This window comes from Equus quagga, chromosome 1, assembly GCF_021613505.1.
Source record: "Equus quagga isolate Etosha38 chromosome 1, UCLA_HA_Equagga_1.0, whole genome shotgun sequence".
Taxonomy (NCBI): Eukaryota; Metazoa; Chordata; class Mammalia; order Perissodactyla; family Equidae; genus Equus; species Equus quagga.
This window is the reverse complement of record NC_060267.1, coordinates 53,230,570-53,249,522: the sequence shown is the minus strand read 5'-3', so window position 1 is coordinate 53,249,522 and position 18,953 is coordinate 53,230,570. Positions and strand designations below refer to the sequence as shown.

Below are 18,953 nucleotides of genomic sequence, written 5' to 3'. Positions count from 1 at the left end.
GTTCCTTCTGTCCCCTCTCTTCTTTGGCAGATGTGATCATCAAAGAAGGGACTATGGACAAAATAAAAGATGTCACCACTAGGCAGATTCAGAATTGGGGTGATCAGCAGGGTTCTCTCCAGCAAGGAGCTGAAGTTGTCCAGCTGCCTCATGTAGCAGAAGGTTCCAGAAAGCCAGAGGCAGTTCTTGGGCCAAAGGAGTCTAAGACTTCCACAGGACAACAAAGCAAAAACTCCTCCTCCAAGAACACGAACACTTTACCACCTATTGTATGACCTTCACTGAGGGTGTGTCCTGTTCCTTTCCACCAATGATTTGTATTAGAAACGGCACGTATATTGTACAATACTTCAGATTGTTGTTTTTTAATGCATAAAGGTTTGTTTTAAAAAAAAACTCTATTCACATGGCCAACTGGCATGATTCCTCTTATGAGGGATGGGGGAGGATGTCCTTGCACCTACACTGCCTCCTGGTGCCCTCAACCAGAGAAAACATGGGTGTGTGTATGTGGGGGGGGGGGGGTGGTGTGTTAAATACTCAGTGTTATAGCATCACTCATAGAACTCTAAATGAAAGAAAAAACTTTTTCTTCTTGCTCAAGACAGCTGATCTACGTTAGTCAAGATTCTTGTTTGAAAATGACAGAAGCTGAATTTAAACTAGTGTAAACAACAAGGGACATTTATTGGTTTACGTAATTAGAGACTCAAGAGGGGTATGTGAGTTTCAGGCACAGCAGGATCTAGGAATTCACACAAGTTCACAGGGCGCAGACTCCCTCTCCATCTATTAGCCTTGCTTCTTTTTATGGTTAATTTCATTTTGAAGCTAAGCTCTGCCCAGAAGTTAAGATGACCATTAAATCCAATCAAAAGATGCCATCTTCCTTGCTGGAAGGAAAGTCTCAGAAATGATTGGACTTGAACCAATCACTATGTTTGAGATATTGCCGTCCTCTGATTGGCCAGCGTGGGTCACAAGTCCACATTATGATGGTGGTGGTGGTAGCACCATAATTAATGCTTCTCTAGGACCACATGGAGTAGGGGATGCAGGGTTTCCCAAAAGAAAGGCAGTTGAGTAAACAGCAGGATGTGTTCACTCACGTCCATTTACTTAATTTACTTACTTGCCTTTCTCAGTCTTTATCTACATGAATATATAATATGGTTGTAATCATAGTACAGATAAAATTTTATAAGCCGCTTAAGATCATACATCATAAACGACAAGGAAAACATACGTGGCTTCATAGTTTTCATCTTAATCACTGTGTAATATTCCCTGAAGGAAGATACCAGCTAATGGGAACTATGGGTTTGGATGAGATCACCCAGGGAAGAGGATACAGAGTGAGAACAGAGGAGGGTCAAGAGAAAGTCCTAGGGAAGAAAAATTTGTAAGGGGTTGAGAGAGTTGAGCAGAGCCCTCAAGAAACATAGAAACCCAAGCAGGAGGAAGTTTCTAGAAGGAATAAAAGGATCAAGAATATAAAATTCCATGGAAAGGTCAGAATAAGGACAGAAAATGCTTCTTAAGTGGGTGATATGGACATTAAGTCAGAGCAGTGTCATAACAGGTGACTAGTCCCAGGTCCCATAGCTGGAAACGTTCAGAGCTGGCAACAGAACTTTTTTGACACCAACTGTCTTCAACCATGAATATGGTTGAGGTGGACAGAGACAGGACAAGGAGCCAAGTCCTTGATATCATAATTAGAATGATTCAGTTTGGATATTAGAAAATATTTCCTGATTTGCATGGTTATAAAAGGCTGCAGAGAATTCTTGATAAATTGTGGCTTATTTTTAGGGAACACTTTAAAGCAGGGGAGCTGTTAAATGTTGAATCGCTATGTTGTACATTCAGAACTAACGTATGTGTCAATTATATTTCAATAAAAAAATAATGAAGCAGGGGAGCTGCAAGTTGTGGCACAGGTAGGGGGACACATAGGGAACAGGCTGAATGACCTTTGTAGAGCCTCTCAGTCCAGCATTAGTTTTCTTCTGCTACCCATCTGATTATTTTTTCATTCCTGAGATTTCTTTATTTTACTGTCCCATTGAATCACAAGAAAACCAAACACATAGAGCCCTTTAATTGTAATTTTTTAATTTTAAGCCCTTGCTTGCATGGACAGGAAAATCTGCAAAATCCAGTGACTAGCATAAGATGACATGTCTTTGATGTGAGTCGTATGAAGATAATGTTAGGGCTCTGAGAGGATATGGACAGGGGAGCTGTGGAAGTGAGAAGGAAGGGAGGGGACAAGGTTTGGGCCTGTTGCTGGAAGAGGGGAAAGCAGTGGGTGGGCACTGATCACAGGTTCACCATCAGCCAGTCCAGCAGCTGCAGCCGTGTAACATTTCCCACCGCCTCATCCAGCTGTCGCTCCTTTTCGTAGCGCAGGACTGACTGCAGAACCTCACCTACGCTGCGTCCTTTGTCCACGGCGGCAGCCGAAAGCTGGAGTAGCTGTGGAAAGGAGAGAAAGCAGTAGTGGAGGAGCAGAGCATCGCATGGCAGGCTGGAGAGGGGCTGCCAAGGCTGCAAAGAGGCCAGGCGGACTTTGGTAAACTGTAGCAAGAGTGACTCAAGGTAGATGTTGAGAAGATTTCCATAAGTGTAAAGCTTGCTGGCTTGTTTGACAGAAGAAAGTAAGTTATATCACCCGCACTTTAAACAAGAGATGTTAACATCTACCTCTCCATGATACGGAAAATATGATTTCCCACTGACTAAAATTTTCCTGCTTCTGTGGGTGTTGGTCAATGATGTTCTTGCTCTGAGAATTGTAAAGTCTTTAACTTCACTGTAATATCATAAAACAGTCTCTATCATTGTCTCAAGACCAACAAGGGCAGGAGAGAAAAAGCCAAAGGACGAATGTGGATGTTGCTTTCCATGCCCCTTAGAGCAGAGAACCCTAGAATATTAGAGCAGGAAGGCAGCTCAAAGATCCATTCAGCCCCATGAAAATGGTGCCCGGAGAGGTGAACAGACTTGTCACTCATACGGTGCTAGAACTCAGCAGAGGCAAAATTCATCCCTAGGACCCTGAACCCTATGTTTAGTTCTCTTTACAAGCACAAAATGAAAAAAATTAGCCCAAACAACCCTTCTAATATGAACACAGTACTTTGCCATTTATCTGGAATCTTAGTGGCAACAAACTGAAGTAACCAGATTTTTATTTTGTGCATTCCGCACCTGCCTCTGTGAGAAAGAGTCAAAGGGCAAATACACAGGACGAATATCAGGAGCTTTTTCAGAAGGAGAAATTTCCATGCAAGAGACTAGAGTACATATGGATACTCTTGAAACCAGTGGAAAGACAGTTTCAGCAAAGAGAAGATATACAGAACCACAAAAAGGAAATTTACAACTAAAAAATCCAAAATCCAAAATGAAAATTTAATGGTGGGCTAAATAGAATGGAGATGAGAGAGGAAAGTCAGTAAACTTGAAGACAGATCAAAAGAAATTAGCTACACCAAACAGCATAAAAGATTGATTAAACCTCTTTCAAAAAAGAGTGAAAAATAGCTCAGTGGCCCGCAAGACAATATTGAAAGGTTTTACATTTATGCCATCAGAAACCTGGAGGGAGAGGAGAGAAAGGGTGTTGCAGAAAAAATACTTGAAGTAATAGAAGAAAGCTTCTCCAATTTGCCAAAAGACATAACTGACAGATTCAAGAAGCTTAGTGATCCTAAAATAAGATAACCTCAAAGAAATTCACTTCAAGACCTGTCATAATCAAATTGCTGAAAACTAAAGAAAAAGAAAAAATCTAAAAGCAGCCATAGAAAAAGGGTGCATTGTTTATGAGGGAACGACAATTTGAATGACAGCAGATTTCTCATCAGAAAGCTAGAGGTCAGAAGGAAGCGGCACAACATTTTTTAAGCACTAAAAAAAAGAACTGTCAAACTAGAATTCTACATCTAGTAAAAATACACTTCAGGAATGAAGGTAAAATAAAGAATTTTTCAGATTAAAGAAAACTAAGAGAATTCATGGCTAGAAAATGTGTTCTATTTCTTCTTTGGACAGAAGAAAAGTAGGAAATGTCAGGAATGAATGAAGAACAACAGAAACAGTAAAAATCTCAGTATAAATAATAAACTATTCTCCTAAGTTCTTTAAAATGTGTTTTATGGTTGAAAGCAAAAATAACATTGTCTAAGGGTTTTTTCAATGTATGTGGATTAAATACATAAAATAACTACAACATAAGAGGGAAGGGTAAGGGGGCCCATATGGTAGTAAGATTTCTAGATTCCCATTGAAGTGGTAACTACTGATTCTACACAGACTCTGAAGACTAAACTATGTGTATTGTAATCTCTAGAGAAACCACTAAAAAAACTCTACATAAAGAGATATAGTCAAAAGATAATAGAAAAAAACACAATAGATAAATTAGGGTGGAATGCTAAAAAATGTTTAAATAATCCAAAAGGTGGCAACGAAGGGAAAAACAGGAAGAAAAAATAGGATAAACCAAGCAAATATTAAAATAGTACACCTAAATCCAAACATATTAATAATTGCACTAAATGTAAATAATCTAAACACATCAATTGTCAGAATGGGCAAAAAACCCCATGAGCCAACTATATGCTGCCTACAGAAAAACTCACTTCAAAGGATATAGGTAGGTTAAAAGTAAAATTCTGGAAAAAGATCCACCACAAAAATACCAATCAAAAGAAAAGTTGAACCTCAACATTTATGGTCAATTGATTTTTTATAAAGAGGACAGATAATTCAAAAGGGCCAGGTATCCATTTTCTTCTCAACAAATGACGCTGAGACAACTGTACATCCACATGCAAGAGAATGAATTTAGGCCCCTACCTCACATCATACACAAAAGTTAATCAAAATGGATCACAGACGTAAGTATGAGAGCTGAAATTATCAAACATTTAGAAGAAAATAAAGAAGAAAGTCTTCATGACCTTGGGTTAGGTCTGGGTTTCTCAGTCCGGCACTGCTGACCTTACGGGCCAGATCATCTTTTGTTGTGGGGCTGTCCTGTACAGTGTAGGATGTTTAGCAGCATTCTTGGCTTCTAGCGTACTAGGCTCCAGTAGCAGCTCTCCTCCCAGTTGTGACGAGAAAAATATGTCTCCAGACCTTGCAAATGTCCCTTGGGGGCAAAACTACCTCCAGTTGAGAACAACTGGGCCACTGGGTTAAGCGAAGATTTATTAGATTTAACACCAAAAGCACAAGCAGTAAAAGCAAAAAATGCTGTTAGATTTTATCATTAAAAACTTTTGCTCTTCAAAAGTTTCCATTAAGTAAAAAGACAAGCCACAGACTGAGAAAAAATATTTGCAAATCATATCTGATAAAGGACCTGTATCCAGAATACATAAAAAAATTCTTGTAACTTTATAACAAGAAGAAAGCAATCCAGCCAAAATATGGGCAAAAGATTTGGTTGACAACTCACCAAAGAATGTGTATGAATGGCTAATGAGCACATAAAAAGATATTCAATATCCTTATTCATTTTAGTGTATGTATGTCAAATTAAATCCACAATTAGATACCACTATAAGAGCTATAATTTTAAAAAAAGAATAATGTTGATGAGAATGTGGAGACACTTAAACCCACCTAAGTTGCTGGTGAAGGTAAAATTGTACAACCATTTTGGAAAACAGTTTGGAAGTTTCTTAAGATGTTATACTTACATAAATGCAGCAATTCCACTCCTCTTACGCGAAAGAAATGAAAACATATGCCCACACAAAAGCTTGTCTGTGAATGTTCACAGTAGCATTATTCATGATAGCAAAAAAGTGGCAACAATCCAGATGTTCATTAACTGGTAAATAGATAAACAAAATATGGTAAATCCATATAATGAAGGACTATTCAGCGGTAAAAAGGAATGAACTACTGATGTATACTTCAATGTGGATAAATCTCAAAAGCGTGAAGAGCCAGATGCAAAAGACTACAAATTTTATGACTCCATAAGATAAAATGTCAGAAAGGCAAATCTATGACAGAAAGCAGATTAATGGTTGCCTGTGACTTGGGGCAGAAACTGAGAAACGTAGCCTAGAAAATTCTGAGATAGAGAAATAAGGAATTTCCAGACCTACCAGATATCAAAACATATTACAGAATTATAGTAATTAAAACAGTATGCTATTAAAACAGTATGAGTAGATGAATAATTCAATTTTCCTTCAGTGAGCAGTTCCAAGGCCTACGTTGAGAGGAACAAAGAGATGGAAGGCACACTTACCTTTGTCAGCAATAACAGTGATAAGTTGATTTCACATCTGCCTTACTTTTTAGTCTCACTTCTTAGAGTCAGAACTTACGGTGAGGGGAAGCAGGGTGTTATTTATTGAATCCCTTTAAATCCCAAACACCACCTAGAAACCAGCTAAGACATCAATGACAGGTTTGAACAGGTCGTAAATCTTGATCCTTCGCCCCCTATGCCCCTCGACACATTCTCATGATGCTCCCCAGCTGCTCCTTCTCATTCTTTGGGTAATGCTGTCCTATCCAAAGTTCAGCCTCAAGCCCAGACCTTAATATGATTCTTTGACCAAGTCTGTTGGAGGTTCCTCATCTGTGCATTCACACCAATGCACACAGAAAAAAGAATCAGACTCAATTTATCCCTAATATATATATTATACATATAAATCAAATTTTATATATATAATATATATACATGATTTACCCCTCTTTTTTCCCTTTGATATACCTTTTACTGGGCAAAATCTAATTTTAGTTCATCCATCATCTCTGTCACGAGCCATGATCTTCAAATTCTTACTTTCCCCATTCTACCCTTCTTGTGGCTATCTTCTCATTCAGAAGGAAAAGAGAACTTAAAACCCTAATTAACTCTTAATAAATCTTTCCAGATTCCTCTGACTCTACTTCCTTACCTTCTCCTGGATTCCTTCATCATCACCAGCAAAGTACAAAATAGGGACATTGAGCTCAGAGGCAGCTACCCATTGAAGTACGGCTTGGAGTTGCTTGTTCTGAACCGTGTCAGTTAGGTTATGATTGCTGACAATGACTTTGGGTGCTGCACATTCTTCAGGGGGCTGTCCTGATCCTCTCAATTCATTATGGATAGCTTGATAGGCATTCTGTACAAGAGCCTCTGCTGTCTCTGTGCCCTTGGCTGGTAAACACGCATATAAACTATCTGGGAGGGCTGAAGTTGGCTTGCTGGCATCCCCAGACTTATCGTCTCCCAGCTCTGCCAAGGGAGAGTCACAGGACTTGGCAATAATGAGACACAACTTCATCACTGAGTCCGTCAGATGTTCTATCATCTGCCCATTCATGTGACCATCTAGTTGGTTGACAACCATCTTGGTCAAGCCAGCAAAGGGACCACCAGCCTCATCGTCTTCACTTAATTTGATGGAAGAAGGTGTTACAGGTCTTTCACACTGGCGGCCATCTCCTTCCCTAATTGGCTGTTCTGGCACCTTGACTTCAGAGCTATGGTCACTCTTGAAAATGGTCTCACTAAGTAAATTCCGGATAAAGTTGAAGAAAACGCTCTTTAGATCCTTCTTTTCTGCTTCTTCTTGGTCACCTCCCAAGTGGATTCTGGGCTCATCAGAAACTTCAGGGGACTTGTTGATGGGAAAATTGGTGCTGCCAGCAGCTTCGAGGAAGCTCTGCGGATCCATGCTTCCTCCCTGAGCCAGGTGGTATTGAATCAGAAGTAAGGCAGATATGAGCAGGTCCTTGGCCCAGGAGCCTGAATCGCACATAAAATTCTCAAGTTTCTCTGGGTCATGCATAGGGGGGATGAAGTTGCAAGTATCCAGAGGATATCCCAGGAGACTCTCTGGTGTAGGCTGACACTGTTCGTTGGGAGCTGCAAATGTTGCTTGCTGTAAACTTGGAAATTTTCCTTCTCTTTGCTGATTTTTATGCCACAAGGTCAGTCCCTCTTTGATAAGGTGTTCTCCCAGAGTTTTGGCACAAGTCTTCTCGTCCTCTGGTTTGGATGCAGGACAGAACATTTTTTCTCTCAATTTACCTTCAGATTTCATTGTTGCAAAATTTACATTTCTGTTTTTAGGGTCACCCATTCCTTTCATGGAGACAAGGGAAAAACTCTCAGCCTTGTCCTTGGTTTTCCTGATATTCTCAGGAGGTCTCTTGGTAAATATCACAGTGTATAGCTTACCCAGCATGGCATCCATGATATCTGTGGCCTTCTGGCTACCCTGAGAGAAGAGACTTCTTTTCACAGCTGATACAAAGTCTGAGTCAGTCATGAGGGTCCCTGTGACACTGTGGAGGTTCTTCATGAAGGAGTCAATGAGATCTGAGACCACCTTTTTCGCATGCTTGATTAGTACCTTCTTTAGCAGGATAGTGATGATGGTTGTGTCCTTGACTTGGATCCTCAGTGTCTTCATGATAGAGACCATCATGTCAGATACCACACTGTTAGCATAGGTCATGATCCCTTGACTAACAGAAGCTGTAAAGTCATCAGGCCTTTCTTGCCCTCTGAACATCTTTCTCTCCGCTGGTAAAGACCTTCCACCCTCTTTAGTATCACCCTCATTACGAGATTCAAACACTTCCTTATAGAAGAAAGACTTCTTAGAAGCAGGCTTGTCATCTGGACCCTTGCTTTCCTTGGAGCTCTCTTTAATCTTCAAAGTGGTCTTGTATTTCAAATTTGGGGAACTCTGTAACAATCCTGAGGCTCTGTCACCAGAGCCAGGAACTCTATCTGAGGTACCATTCTTGGAACATGCAGCGACGGTCTTATTCACCAGCTCTGATGCCACTGTACTCAGGCTTTTGTTGGGTGTGGGGTCATCCCCCATGTACAAAGACTGATGGATGCACTTGTTTTCAGAGCCATCGATCGTCTCATTGATCTCCTTGCGGGCCATGGCTATGACTAGATTTGTGAGGCGGTTAGCATAGAAGGAAACTTCATCTACTGAACTCGTATTACCAGTTTGGGCACTGGGACCCTGGGAAGCGTTGTCTCTGTGAGTCATCTCAAAATGCAATCTCCCTGGACTGCCCTTGTTGGTGGTGTTATAATAGTCCACAAAGAAACCCTTGCGTGGGTCTCCTGAGATGGTCATTTCCCCACCAAGTGATGATTCTCCAGCCTTGAACCTAGCATCTTGGAACCCTGCTGTACTTCTTTCCAGGTCTCTGCGGAGCCAGCTGAGCACTCTTACAGGATCAGTTGACGCATCCTTAAAAACAGACAAGGATTCATCTGAGTATAACAAAGTAAAGATATGGGGATATTCAGGATAACCTCAAAGGTCAGTTACAAAAATGGTCGCCTCTCTCAAGCCTTAACTACTTCAGCATCACTATAAAAGTAACCAACATTTAGGGGCTGGCCCCATGGCCGAGTGGTTAAGTTCGCGCGCTCCGCTGCAGGCGGCCCAGTGTTTCGTTGGTTCGAATCCTGGGCGCGGACATGGCACTGCTCATCAGACCACGCTGGGGCGGCGTCCCATATGCCACAACTAGAAGGACCCACAACGAAGAATACACAACTATGTACCGGGGGGCTTTGGGGAGAAAAAGGAAAAAAAATAAAAAAATCTTTAAAAAAAAAAAAGTAACCAACATTTATTGAGCGTTTACTATGTATTGGGCACTGTTTCAAGTATTTCAAGTATCTCTTTTAATATTATTCTCACACTTAAATGTTAGCTCTCTTATTATCCACACTTAACAAAGGAGGAAGTTGAAGAACTGAGAGATTAAGTTAGTTACTTATTTAAGATTATACAGCTAATCATTGATGGAGAAGGAATTCCAACCCAGGCAGTCTGACTCCAGAGCGCATGCTCTCGGCTACTCCACTATATTGCATCTAACAGCACATATCCCTAAGATCTGAGTTACCGGCTACATAGCAGAGTTAGCATTTGAACTGAATCAGTTTTTTCTTGTATTGATATTAACAGCTATTTCCTATGGTTTAATGGTTTTTATTTGGGTCTCTTATTACAAGTATAGTTTTCAAAAAATTAGAAAATTCAAGCACAATTGTGCACAATTAATCACTTTGTCGGGCTACACAAGAACAATCTTGATATGCTACATGGCTTCCAGTGGATTATTTGACGTCACTTGGGTTAACAATCCGATTTATAATTGAGGAGTTAATATCTGTGGACACTTTATTAGTTTTGAGTGAATACAGATTCTTTGGTGGACACTAGCTGTGGTAAGCACATGCACTGTAATCTATAATCTTCGCTTGAACATAGGCTAAAATAAAAATGAATGTGAAAGCATCCTATTGAATATCAAATGTGAAGGATCATTGTAATTATTGGAGTTATGTCTACCTGGGGATGAGCACAAGTATTGCCCATCTTTAAAGAATAATTTGGTATTTAATTACCAAGTGTCATATAGTTACAAGCTACTATTTGTTAGATGCTCATGTTTGCCAGACACTGTGCTAAGTGCTTTACAAACATTACTTCATTTAATCCTCATACATACCCTGTAAAGTGGGTATTACTCTTCCAGTTTCACAGGTGTGAAAACTGAGGCTTAGAGAAGTCAAATACATTGGCTGGCATCTCACAGCTGCTACACTATGGGGGCTAGTATTCAAACCCAGTTCTCACTCTAAAGCCTGTGCTCTCCACCTCTGCACTATGCTACTATGTGTTGATGACTTGGAAAGAAGAGACAGGCAGTTGTACAAGTCCTTTACAGGGCCAGTTTAAGCTGCTTGTGTGCCACAGAGCTTGGTTCAAAGTCTTCCTAAATGGTTCTCCTAATTTGAATAATAGCTCCCATAGGGAAAATTGGTGCTTCAATGGAAAACTGTGCATAATCTATAGCACACCCTTCCACGTCTTCTGATTCTCTTGGAGCTATTTTACAACTCTGTACACTGTAGATAACTGATAGCAATGCAACATAATTCTTGTCCATACACATGTTAATTCTGACCAGGGAAGGTTCAGCTGACCTCCTTTCCCACTGTGGAAAAGGTCAGTTTTGCCTCCATTTGCACATTTACCTCAATATTCCTGATCTAGGTACGTGTCTTCTTCTGTTTGAGTCTCCTTTGAACCACCTCAGTTCCTTGTTAATCATTAAATAAAATCTTTAACATGAATTTATTTATTTATTTATTTTGGTGAGGAAGATTGGGCCTGAGCTAATATCTGTGCCAATCTTCCTCCATTTTATGTGGGATGCTGCCACAGCATGGCTTGATGAGCAGTGCTAGGTCCGTGCCTGGGATCCAAACCTGTGAACCCTGCGCCACCAAAGTGGCGTGCACGAGGTTAACCCATATGCCACCAGGCCAGCCCAAAGTTTATTTTTATATGCATATGAGAGTAGTTATTTCACCGTTCTCTGAAAATGATCTTTTAATAGTTTGTGAAGTGTTTGCCAAGATGTCCAACAGATTCACCTCATGGAGGTAAATGTTGTCATGAGAGAAGTATGCCAGCTGAGTCTTTTCTTGGCTCCCAGAGGTGAATCCAAAGTGGCAATAGAACTTTGTAGACATTCTGTTTTATTAGTTTTAATTTCCTTCTCTACTAATTTCGCTTTTGGTTTTCATTTGGGTTCCTTTATGGCCAGTAATCTTTGGTGTCACCAATGATTGAGAATTTGGTTTTATTGTCTGACCATTTGGTGATCCCTTTAATGGATTAATGGTTTATAGAGATCTATTCTCTGTTGGGTGAGAGACAATAGAAAATTAGCTTTACTAGTATTTTTTGCCCATCTTAAGCTCAAATCAATTAAGAATTTTGTGCCCACTTGGAGGGAGTGATCTGATCTCTGGACAAGCGAGTTTTGTGTTTTTGTGTTTATTTTAGATACATGACTGAAAGTTTATTATTATTATTATTCCTGAGACAGAATTGACATATAACATTATGTTAGTTTCAGGTGTACAAATGTTTCAATATTTGTATATATTGTAAAATGATCACCACAGTAAGTCTAGCTAACATCCATCCGCACACATAGTTCAAATTTTTTCTTGTGATGATAACTTTTAAGATTTATTCTCTTAGGAACTTTCAAATATACAATACAGTATTGTTCACTATAGTCACTAGGCTGTCCATTACATCCTCAGCACTTACTTATTTTATAACTAGGAGTTTGTACCTTTTGACCACCTTCACTCATCTCAACCACTCCCACATCCTCTGCCTCTGGCAGCCACCCATCTGTTCTCTGTATCTATGAGTTACTATTATTATTTTTTAATATTCTACATATGAGTGAGATCGTATAGTATTGGTCTTTCTCTGTGACTTATTTCACTTAGCATAATGCCTTCAAGGTCCATCCATGTTATTGCAAATTACAAGATTTCCTTCCTTTTTTGTGGCTGAATAATAGTCCATATATATGTACCACATTTTCTTTATTCATTCATCCATCAATGGACATTGATGCTTAGGTTGCTTCTGTGTCTTGGCTATTGTAAATCCTGCTGCAATGAACATAGATGTTCAGATATCTCTTTGAGATAGTGATTTTGTTTTCTTTGGATATATACCTGGAAGTAGAATTGCTGGATCATATGGTAATTGTTATTTTATTTAAAATCATTTCCTCATATTATAGTGATTAAGATTAAATGTGACAATATCAACAAAATTATTTGTATACTTAAAGTGGTATATATAAGGTAAATAATACTTCTTAAACATTTCAAACAAAGATTAGACTTCAGAAGAGATAAGAGAAGAGTAAGAGAACTCAGTAAGCTTTATCTTTAAGGTAATGCAGTGAAACATGGCTAACGAGCTGTGAGAGTACTAGGGAATAAAACCTGACTTCTACATGAATGAGGAAGGAGTGCTTTGGGTGAGAAGAGAAGTGCTGGAAGAGAGCATGGCTAGGGATGTGAACTGTGATTCACTCCCATCAGATCAGGTGGGAGGTGTGGGGCAACCACTGAGTTTCTGTAATGAATCTTTTAAGAGGTTATTTTTCTGAACCAAAGATCAATAACAAATGGGAAATTCTATTTGGATAAAATTCAGCTTTAAGAAGAAGTTTTAGGAAAGAAAGTTGCCTATATGCATGTCTGAGAAATGGAGAGACAAAAAGTGATGCAGCCAGAGCAAAGACAGCATTCAAGAATGGAAAATCAGCTTTCAATCCAATGGAATGTACAAACTATCCAATGTACCAACTATCCAGCAGGAGGACAACCCGATGGCCCTCTGTTGCACAGGTGATTTAGGGGAGATGAATGATGTTTAACACAAACTACCTGTATAATTCAATGTGTATATAGTGTCTGTGTACAACATGCTCTACTAGATACTGTGGGATGTATAGAGGTGAAAGAAATACGATCCTTGCCTTCTGGGAGCAAACAGTCTACTATAGAGACAAAACATGAACACAAATATTATTAAATACTATGTTATCAGTGCTATAAAATAATAAAAAGAGATATATTCCAGGCCTGGAAGTGATAAACATCATGTCTACCCATATTCCATTTGTCTTTGTGTTTTGAATGTTCGATTATAATGGGTCTGAGTGTGGGTCTCTTTGAATTTATCTCACTGGAGTTGGTTGAACTTCTTGGATGTTTATATTCATGTATTTCATCAGATTTTGTAAGTTTTCAGCCATGATTTCTTCAAGGATTCTCTCTGCCCCTTTCTCTTTCTCTTCTCCTACTGGGACTCCCATAATGCATATGTTTTTATGCTTGGTGATGTCCCACAGGTCCCTTTGGCTCTGTTCACTTTTCATCAATCTTTTTTATCCTGTTCCTTAGACTTGATAATTTCCATTGTCCTATCTTCAAGTTTGCTGATTCTTCTGCCTGCTCAAATTTGCCTTTGAATAACTCCAGTGAATTTTTATTTCAGTTATTGCTCTTTTCAGCTTCAGAATTGCTTTTAGGTTATCTTTAAGGTTTTCTATGTGTTTATTGATATTTCCACCTTGTTCATACAATGTTCAATGTTTTATTGTCTTTATCCACATCTTTTCTTTAGTTCTTTGAGCATCTTTAAGACAGCTGTTTTATAGTCTTTGTCTAGTAATCTGCCATCAGGTCATTTTCAGAGACAGTATTTATTTATTTATTTTCCTTTGAATGGGCCATATTTCCCCATTTCTTTGTATGCCTTGTGACTTTTTGTTTAAAACTGCACATTTGAATTTAATGGCTTAAAGTTTAGAATTGAGGCCGTCAGCTGTCTATCAGTGTTTGTATCACTATGTGTCTATCATTCAGAAAAGCATCAAGTGTAAGTAATATTGTCTTCCTACCTCTACATGGTGTTAATATGTTAGATTATAAAGTCTCAAAAGATCTCTATTCCGATTGGAAAAAGTATTCTTATAGAACATAACTCAGAAATATTTTAGGAACCTAACTTCACATAAGTTAGATAAATCTTTGGTAAACAAGATTAGTTTAATAATTTTGTTTTAATAAATATAGCTATGCTTTTCTGATTTACTAGTTTTAAGTATAATACAATTGCACATTTTTATTTTATTTTGATATGCTCTTCATAAACTTAGGCAAGTTATACAGATCCAATAAGCTAGTATTACTTCTGCTTAATGTTAAGGTCATGAAAAATATAAATTTGTGTTTAATCAAATTGAATACCAGCAATTATGTTTTATAGTATGTCAGCTTGATGATAAATTTCCGACATCTTTATATAATTTAAAACACTGGACTGGTATAAAATTGAATTAACTAATGGATATTTATTGTATACTTAGATCATTTCTAAGTAAGACACAGTACTGAAGGCTAACCATAGTTTATATGCTTTTGCTTCTTATTTTTTATTACTATAGAGAGGCTATATCTTTGGATCTGTTAATGAATGTGTTCATTTGTGCCACTTAGATTGTATAAGGGATGTGTGTGGCTGTAGAAATCTGTCTTATGTGTGTCATGAGCTCTGTTTCTGCACTTCAGCTGGTGTGTGACAGCTCACAATTATATACTTCCGCTTCCCTGGTTTTCTTTGTGAAACAGAAAGAATAGAAAGCACTTTGGTTAAAAGTTATGATTAATATAAGTGGTTGAAACTAGATTTAGGAAGAATAGTTCCAGACAAATCCAATTGTGTACATGTTCGTTTTTCTAGGGACTGCAGTGCAACTTGGAGGAGAGAGTTTCTTAGTCTTGGCTTCCTAGTCTCAGGATAGCAAATAATGAAAGGCCTTTAAAAGTCCAATCTGGGATTCTTCATGAAAACTTCCAGTAGAGCAAATTTAAGGCCTATCCAGTTGCGCACCTATGTAAATAATCAGACCAAATCTGATGAGACTAGCCTTATTTTGTGATCAAAAGTTATCTTATTTTGGGATATTTTATCAAAATACAGGCAACTGAAGGGGAAAAAACTTTGTGCTTCACTAGAAAACTGCATTGCCTATAGTCCATAGTCTATAGACTAAGCATTGTTTACAGCCTTCCACGTAATCTGATTCTGATTCTATGGGAGCTATTTTACAACTCTGTAAGCTGTAGATATTTGATAGTAATGTGAAAGAATTCTACATGTCTATAGACACGTAAATTCCGTCCAGTGGAGGTTCAGCTGACTTCCTTCCCACTGTGGAAGAGGCCAGTTTTGCCTCTATTTGCATATTAATTTCAACATTCCTGATCTATAAATATACCTTTAATTTTTTGCTGAGGAAGATTTGCCCTGAGCTAACATCTGTGCCAATCTTTCTCTACTTTGTATGTGAGATGCCTCCACAGCATGGCTGATGAGTGGAATAGGTCCATGCTCGGGATCTGAACTAGCAAACTTGGGCCTCTGAAGCAGAGTGCATGGAACTTTAATCTCTCAGCCACAGGGCCAGCCCCTGAATATATCTTTTTAAAATTCTCCTTTGAACTGATTGTAACACCTCACCAATTTTATCATTAATGAATTAAATAAAATCTTTAACATGCATTCACTTTCATATCTGATTGAGAGTCTTGATTTTACCCTTTCTTGAAAATTATCCCTTAATATTACCTATTTATTTACAGTAGGTACACTATATGCAAATAGTAATGTTTCCATAATTGGACTGTAATATGTACAGAAAAGTCTTATAATACAGATATGGGGTATATTTTTTTATTTAAAAAGTTCTTTTCACAGAACACTAAAAAAAATCCAAGCCTACGGCATAGCAGAGAGCTTTATGATGGAGTCTAAAGAGTTGTATTAGCTTGCTGTGTTTATGGGTTTTTATTGTCTATGGTTTTTAAACCTCAAATGTATACATCCTATGTCCATTATTCCACTCAATCCAGAAGAATTTTGTAGAAGTGGTTGATGAAGCCACAGTGACCGAAAAACTAACCACATTTCTTTTTCTATCAATGCAGTCTACAATCAAACATCCTTATCTTCCGAACCCCTTTGCCCTTTTGCAATCTTTAGCTCTTTCTCTTCTTATGCATTAGTATCCTGAGCAATTGGGGAAGGCAGGTACCAAATTATTTTTGAGTCTTAATTAAGGCCAGGGAAGATTTTTATGTCTGTGAAGGAGAATATTAAAAAGGTTAAGGGGGTGAATTTTCTCTCCTCAGCAATCTTCTGCTTTGGTAGCTTAGTTTTAAGTCAACATATATACTGCCAGTCCTATTCTTCTTCATGTCTAACTCGATTAAACATTATAAAATTTTCTCTGATCACCTCCCACTTAAATGATCCATTCTTTAAACACCTATAGCAATTATTGTCCAGAAAATCCATTTGGCAATTACCATGAACTTCTTATAGTTAGGGTCCATCAGTTATTTAGAGTTTTAAAATTATATTTGTACTTTCACATGTGTATTTATTCTTTCCCCAAATGAATGGTAAAGTCTACGAGGGCAGAAATTATTTTGTTCTTTTCTGCATCCCCCAGAGTGCTTCTCACTTAGTGAAAAATCAAGAAATTTTTGTTATTTGATTTAATATTGAAACTCTTCTGTTTTTTGTTTTTCTAAATGAAAGGGCAGAGATAAATCAAAGACCTAGGGGAAACTCTTTTGGCTGGCACTTACTCCAGTAATCAGATATTTATTATCTGTATATGTTCATGTCTTATGTAGTTTTGTTAACGTTTTCTCTCTTAGGCTGTATAAAGATAGACCAAACAGATTTTGGATATAGAAGATGAGTCACATAACATTACATGTAAGTAGGTGTTTGATAAATGTTAGTACTAAGAATGAAGATTACAGTAGTGATTCCACTAGATTATGAGATCCTTAAAAGGAGAGAATTCTGCCTGTTTTTACATCTTTGACTCTATGACTTAGCACAGTGTCTGTCCTGGTTATCCATTATTGTGTCTCAACTCCAAGTCCACCTTTCTTTGTCTTGCTTTGTGACACTGGACCTGGACTCTTTGAATATTTCGCTTTTGGCAGCTGGCTTTGTTGATAGAGGGCACTGAAAGTACACTGCATGGTCATGGCAGAAGGAAAGTGCTTTGTCTCTGGCCCTCCTGCGCCCTCTGGCAAGTGTCTTCAGCACCAGTATGCTGCATGTTCCTATGGCAGCCACACTCGCTTCAGAGAAGTGAAGCAACCTTGGTTGAGGGAGAGGGAACTTTTGTGAGTTCCTAGTTTCTTCCTTGTTTGCTCTCTCTTTCAGCCCAGGGGTAGTAGCTGCTTTCTGCATTTGCTACTTTTGGAACTCTTCTAGGCTTTTAGTAGTTAACTTAGCTGCCTACCCTTTACTAAACAATTTTTAATATTAAATTACTGGTGTGATTTCCATCTTCTGACTGGACCCTGACTTAACAGTGCCTGATACTAAGCATACTCAATAAATATTTGTTGAATGATGAAGGCAGAATAGCAATATTACTTAGATGAAAGTTTATAGTTCTGAGAATTTTGAGGCATCCTACATTTCAGAAAAGAGTATCTGTGAACTTTGGAGACATTTCTGTTTGAAATCCAATGCCTTTCTGTTTGACAATTAAACAAAATTAATGACAATATATAGTATTTTCATTAATTACAGCATATTTCTCCTACTACATGCAAAATTAGGGGAATTTTTTCCAAAAAATCATAGATGGGATTTTTTTGTTCTAAAGCAGTTCACTTTTTCCCCAAGAATTACATCTTCAAAAATAAGAGGTGGGTGGTGGTAGTGGAGAGAATAAGGCTACTCTTAATGGTACCACAATATTCCTAACCCAGTATTTATAAGGAGGCTGACCCTTACCAATCTCCAGTCTTGAGGTTGGCTATCTCCAGGTGAATAGACATCAACTTTGCATACTCCATTTTGGCTTTGTAACCAGTCAACCCTATCTGACATCTGGAAGTTGAAAAAAATGAGAAACAGTCATCAAAAGGGCAAGTTATACGAGAGTAAGGAGAAATAAGGTAAATGGCTCAGGTGTGGAAAATAGGAGCAATGCTTCCAATAGAGACCTATCCCAAGAGCTACTTCAGACCCACTTGGTTCTGGGTATCTCTATCCTCAGCTCTCCACTGCAGAAAGATTTCTTAAACATATGTATCTCTAGTGCTGAGGCCAGTGGCTGGTATTTACCAGAGGTGCTTCCTACAGATTTGTTCATGAGTGAATCTGAGCAACCACGTCCTGCTCTTTGTCTCCTTGCTTGGCAGCCCTTCCATATGTTGGATTTTCAGTAGATGCTCAAAACTCAGTATGATCAAAATAGAATGAATTTACTTCTCCCTTGCCTGTTCTTGTCCCACTAACTTATTTTTAAAGTAATATATGCTTTATTTTTAATTAATTTCTAGAGCACTAACTTACTTATATTAGCAGGAGGTCTAATAGCTCTCCCTTAAGACTAATTCCTCCTCCAATTAGCCAAGGATCCTGGGGGAATTCTCAGTCTCCATGGCTCAGCCAAACTTCTGAATGCCAAGAGAAGAGAGATGTCACGTGCACCATCCA

At 38.4% G+C, this 18,953-nt stretch overlaps 2 protein-coding genes across 2 annotated transcripts in view; one reads left to right on the top strand and one right to left on the bottom strand.

The window, feature by feature from the left end:
- Nucleotides 1–327, top strand: part of DYRK4 (dual specificity tyrosine phosphorylation regulated kinase 4) — a 50,728-nt gene extending 50,401 nt beyond the window's left edge. Inside the window, 1 exon segment of the mRNA XM_046642003.1 lies at nucleotides 31–327. Within this exon segment, the coding sequence (XP_046497959.1) occupies nucleotides 31–275 (245 nt within the window). The 3' untranslated portion in view covers nucleotides 276–327.
- A 1,998-nt stretch (nucleotides 328–2,325) lies between these two features.
- On the bottom strand, nucleotides 2,326–18,341 carry AKAP3 (A-kinase anchoring protein 3). Its single transcript, XM_046658729.1, has 3 exons — nucleotides 18,246–18,341; nucleotides 6,942–9,254; nucleotides 2,326–2,481 (listed from the first exon to the last, which is right to left on the bottom strand). Exons 1-3 carry the CDS (start codon nucleotides 18,339–18,341, stop codon nucleotides 2,326–2,328), a joined length of 2,565 nt encoding a protein of 854 aa, XP_046514685.1.
- Nucleotides 18,342–18,953: the final 612 nt, after the last annotated feature.